General features: G+C 43.7%; 1 protein-coding gene across 1 annotated transcript; it reads right to left on the reverse strand.

Annotated features, from left to right (window-relative positions):
- On the reverse strand, nucleotides 1–4,710 carry GNGT2 (G protein subunit gamma transducin 2). The gene is made up of 3 exons (XM_024204791.2): nucleotides 4,624–4,710; nucleotides 2,228–2,317; nucleotides 1–313 (listed from the first exon to the last, which is right to left on the reverse strand). The coding sequence occupies exons 2-3, from the start codon at nucleotides 2,309–2,311 to the stop codon at nucleotides 188–190; spliced, it is 210 nt and encodes a 69-aa protein (XP_024060559.1). The 5' UTR covers nucleotides 2,312–2,317; nucleotides 4,624–4,710; the 3' UTR covers nucleotides 1–187.
- Between the last annotated feature and the right edge of the window lie 793 nt (nucleotides 4,711–5,503).

Raw genomic sequence — 5,503 nt, forward strand, 5'->3', positions numbered from 1 at the left:
TTCTTGCTGCTAAATTTAGGTATGTCTCCTTTTTTCCCCTCCCATAGATGTGCTGCACTTCAAAAGGGTTTCGTTTTGGGGGGCTGCCCCACCCAATGGGAAGATCATGCTACAGGGTAAGCAAAATTCTTACAGTCTTGGTTTTGTAGGAGGAAAGGGTCCGAAGTTTGTCTGTGAGTGGCGGGGGTCAACTGATTACACAGCCTCCCTTCTCCTTAAAAGGGTTCTTATCCTCAGGAACACCTTTCAAAAGAGGGTCCTCTGCTGCCACGGATTCTATATACTCCTTGAGTTCTTTGCCCGTCTTGGAGATCTGGAGAGAAAGAAGAATCGCTTTTTAGATTATGATAATGAGATCTCATTACATAGGATTGGCCAGACGGTATCCGACTCATGGTCCCTCTACTCCACTGTCGGACACAGGACAGTGGCGAGTGCTAGATGATTCAGAAGAAGGTGCAGGAAGCCTCTCCCCATGTAGAAGTCATCCTAGCCCCTAATTGTTAGAGATTGGCTGAAGATTTTGGAGCAGGCAGTTTTAGATCCCTACCAGACCCGTTTCTTAGCATTAACTGTTCTAATTCTGAATAGCCTTGTTATCCCTATAAATGTCCAATCCCTCTCTGAATCTTGCACCTTGATGGGAATTATTTTTTTGAAGCAGGCCACTTCCCTGGATCAGCAGCAGGAATTTCCCAGAACCCTGGGGCATGGTGCTGAGAACCCTCAGCAAGCCAGTAAAAGCTCCCTGGAGTGAGGGTACTCAACACCAGGAGGAGTCAACAACTTCGCCCTCTGGCACTATGGAACTCTCAACAATAAGGGTAAAAGCTTATCTGTACGGGAGACAGAACCTTCTTCGGGGCTGGTCCGAGACTGTGTAATGAACTCCCCCAGGCACTCAGGGCTATAGCAGACCTCATCGCTTTTCACTCCAAGTGCAAGGCACATTTTTTGACCTTGTCTTCTCTAATGTAAACGTGTAGCAACAGATATATATTTAACAAATAAACCAAAAACCCTAGCAAAACAAGACATTCCCCTGCACACACTTCTCCCTCTGGGGAGAGGATAAGAGAACAAATACACGACAGATACACGTTGCTTAATGCACTACAGGAAGGTGCTCAGATACTCTGGTGATGAGTGCGGTATAAAAACCTATATAGAATAGAATATCAACGCTGGGCTGATGAAACAGCCAATGAACTCCATGCAGAGAGACCGCACTGCTACCCTGCTCCTGTTTTAAGAACTCTGGCCATGTTAATTCAGCTGGGTTATACTGTAGAATTTAATGGTACAAGATGGAAATTGGCTAAGACTTTTCAGTCCTCTAGTCAATCTCTTCCCTCAGCAAGTCCAGGATTTTTGTCTTCTCTAGCACGTGACTTTGTCTTCTCTGCACCATACAACTGGATTATTTTAAGGGGTCTCCTATACAAATTAGTTCTCCTGCCCCTTAACCTTTTTTTTTTTAAACCAAATGAAACATTGCATATAAGTGTCTTAAATCTAATGTCATTCTCCATCAGTTTGGGGCCTGATCCTGCTATCATTGAAGTCAGTGGCAAGATCTTGCTGTTATCCAAGCTCCCATGGACTTCAGTGGAACTGGGCCAGGCTTTTTGTGCAGCAACAGACACTGCGGGACAGATTTTTGAAAAGATTGTGGTGTGTTGAGTGCTGAATGTCAGGATGAGGCTAAACTAAAAATCTAGCCCCCTGAGACCAATCCTTCTTTGTACTGAGTGCCCTCTTCTCCCATAGACTATAACAGGAGTTGAGGGCACTTGGCACCTTACATGATTGGGCTGTGTTGACAAACTGCTATTTGCCATGTGCCTTTAAATACTCAAATGGCAGCCAGAGAAAACTGTGTTCCAGATACTCAGGGACCAAGATCCTCATGCCTCATTGATTTCAGTGGGAGTCAGGCACCTAAGTACCTTTGAGATCTGGGCCCAAATCATTTTCTCTTTGTGCTCTCACTAATCGTCTTTTCCTCTAGCCTTTTCATATGCACTAGAAGCCTGAAGTTTGCTATCCGGACAAGTAAAACACAAGGCTAAATCCTATCTTTAAGGTGGAAATGTGAAAACTCAGTCACTGGTTTTGTGTTTGAGATTTAATTGAAGGCCCTTAAATTGGGGCGAACGTTGGGCTAGATGGTTACCCCAGGGATTAATTTATCCCATTGTGCTTAGACCCTAATAGAAATACTTGCCATTTGCCTTTCATTCTTCACCTCCTTTTTCAGCTGGTCAAGTTCCATCTTCAGCAGTTCTTTTTCTGTCAGATCTTGAGCCATGTTGCCCTGCAACCAGAGTGGAAGCCCTGTTACTGATTTACATGCATCTTCTGGAAATAGCAGGTATGATCCACAGTCTAGCTTCTCTTAGTACCCAGTGAAGTCAGTGGGGCCAGGAGACACATTAAGGCTATCTAGCTGCTTCCCCATTCAGAGCTGGCATGGAAAATTCTTGAATTTCTCCAGCATTCCCAATAGAAGATATAATCAGTTAAACCTTGATGGGCCAGATCCTCAGCTGGTTTAAACTGGCAAAGTTCTATTAGAGCCAATGGTGCCATGCTGGTTTAGGTAACATAGGAATTTCCACATTAGATCAGACCAATTGTCCAGCTAGTCCAATATTCTGTCACCAGCTGTGACCAGTATTAGGGGAAGGTGTAAGAAACCCTGCAGTGGGCAGTTATGGGATTAGCTGCTACCAGAGAGAGTCTTCCTGGCCCCCCAGTAGCTAGGCTGATGCCCTGAAGCATGAGGGTTAATAGCTCTTCCAAAGCTAATTTTTGTTTTTTTTTACTATAATTGGATATTTTTGTTATCCAGGAGAGCATCTAATGGCTTGATGCTGATTTACACTAGCGGAGAATCTAGGCTGATATTAAACCCCCCCCCACCCAATTCAATATATATTTTAGGTGGGAGATTTTTGCACAGGCACAAACCCTATTCCTTTGGGTAGGTTTGTTACTGGGTTGCTATTTCCAGCTAAATTCTAATACTTTGCCCTTCTCTAGCACCTTCCATCCAAGAGTCCCAAAGCGCTTTATGAACATTAATGAATTAAGTGGCATAATGCCCCTGTGAAATAGGTAAGTATTATCCCCATTTTACAGACTTGGTGACCTGAAGATCAGACCGCTCTAGTCACTTGCTCACTGTCACAAAGCAAGTCAGTGGCAGCGCTGGCCATGGAACCCAGGAGTCCTGGCTCTCTGTCCTAGCCCAAACCATCATCTGTGCTCTCACTGTATAAAAAGCAACATGAAAACAACTTCCTAGTTCTAACTTAAACCAAAGGTGGACAGCTGTTAGGTCGGAAACACTGTCCTTCGTTCACCTGCTATGTTTAATTATTGAATGTCTCAGAATGCTGTGGACTGGATTTTCAACCATAGTAAAGCCGCGTAACTCCCTAGAAGTCAATGGGTGTGTGCTGATTTACATCAGCTGAGGTTCTGGCCCTTGGAGTCTGAAATTAGTTTCGTAGTTGATGTGGAAGGGGAAAACAAATGAAGTATTATTCTGATTTCTCCCTCCCCCCCGGCCTTTGTCAGGTTAAGCCAAAACTTAAATATCTCTAATGCTTTTAGGGTTTGTATTTTTTGTGTGTGGCAATTCTGCTTTAACTTGCAATAATTTAACAATTAACTTACAAGAGTATTAAAAGGAAACAGCACTATAAGGAGATTTTAAACTGTCCAGAGAAACGGAGCTTGTTCTGAGTATCTAAATATGTATTTAGACTATACTTCTGATCTTTATTATTTATAAGCTGGGAGATAGCAGAGGCAATTAGTTAAGCAACGCCACATAAAATAGAATCCCATTTATGGAAATAGAACAGGGGATATGGAATCTATGGAGAAGTTAGGGTTTGGAAAAGAATGAATAATCTTTAGAATAAGTGATGTGCGTGAAATAATCATTATTATCCTAGCAGTATTCAGTAAGGCTTCTGGGAAGAATAAATGTGGCTGCAACTGGTCTGATGTTTGGGTCTAGTTCAGAGAGACTTCTTAAGCAAGAGTGATCTCTTTTACATAGAGTGTCTTTAAAAAAAAATGTTATTCAGAATACCAAAATTAAGTGGCCCACATGATCATAGAATATCAGGGTTGGAAGGGACCTCAGGAGGTCATCTAGTCCAACCCCTGATGGATTAATCAGTTTCATATTTAGAATCAAAACACGTTTGGAGGTCTGGGTGCAAAATATATCTAAGTATAAAGCTGAATGGATTCATTTTAACACACATACACGCTGTGATTCTTCCTGGTTAAGGCAGGTAGCCTGTCTATTGCTAGCAGTGTTATTTGCCATTTTTCTTTGCTCCATCACTTCGTAGGAGTGCACTCTCTATAATGCACTGCAATAGAAATATTCAATATTTCTCGCCCTAGCTTCCTCTACCTACAGTGGTATATAAATACTGTCAAATCCCATAGCTGAGACTGTTACACTTTTGTGCCGACCTGCAACCCATTGACACCTGAGTGCTAAACCAAGGAAAAGCGAGGCTTCAAAGAGAAGCCAGGACACAGCCTGGAGCACAGCAAAGCAGCCTATGCTCTGAGGAAATGAAGGGAACTTACCTACTGGGGTGAGGGCTTTTTCCTTTCCGAAATGCTGAGAGGTTTTAGAGATACATCTGTACAGGCTGCTGAGAGGATGGCCTCTGCTCTTTCCTTCTGCTTCCCACTTGAAGACTCCTTCAGACTTACCAGATGGCCAATGGAGCAGATGTCTTCAGTTCCTAATCTGATAATAGACTCAGTTTATTAAGCTGGTCAGGTGTCAGGCATTAACCTCAAAACCCAGGGTAACCGGACAGGGGGCTGCAGAGGCAGATTTTAAAGCTGATCAATAATTTCATAGCTGGCAACTAACATGCTGCTTAAGCGTTGGTCCCAGGATATTAGAGAGAGGTGGATGAGGTAATCCCTTTTATTGGACCAACTTCTCTATTGGAAGTAGATGTTACGTGATGCTTCCTTTTTCTTCACGTTGTGGCATTTCTATTTCAGACGGCAAAATTCGAGATCTTCCCTGGTTGTTGGCAGAGTTCTTGTAGCTGTGTGGGTCCAATGAAAGCGGTTACCTCGCTCACCTCGTTCTACATGAGGGCAGTCTAGAAAGCACCTCCAAACGCTTGGGAGTCGGATTTCCAGTCCAGGCTGGTCATGAGTGAAAAGAATTGCTAGAGATGGGTACAATAGGCCAAGTTATCTGGGATTTTGTCCTAGGGCCATCTTGAGCCATTGCTGCCTGAAGGCCACTCAGTCGCTTTGTGAACTGAGCTTGGTGGGTCTGAATCATGTTCCTAGTGAGCAGGGGTCAATAATCTAAACCACCCTCCCTTCTCCCCTTCTCACTCACAACCATCATTGGCGGTCTCCGCAGAGAGAGATAAGGATCGAGTGGGCCTCTTTGCCCCCTCTAAGCCAGGACTGAGGACTTTTTCCCATGTTGCTG

Source organism: Terrapene carolina, unplaced genomic scaffold (assembly GCF_002925995.2).
Source record: "Terrapene carolina triunguis isolate 2854851 unplaced genomic scaffold, T_m_triunguis-2.0 Scaffold193, whole genome shotgun sequence".
NCBI classification, from domain to species: domain Eukaryota; kingdom Metazoa; phylum Chordata; order Testudines; family Emydidae; genus Terrapene; species Terrapene triunguis.

Coding starts and splice junctions, on each gene's coding strand:
- GNGT2 (XM_024204791.2), bottom strand. CDS start 2,311: ATGGCTCAAGATCTGACAGAAAAAGAACTGCTGAAGATGGAACTTGAC. Junction 314..2,227: donor TGAAGAATGAAAGGCAAATG/GCAAGTATTTCT, acceptor CTTTCTCTCCAG/ATCTCCAAGACGGGCAAAGA.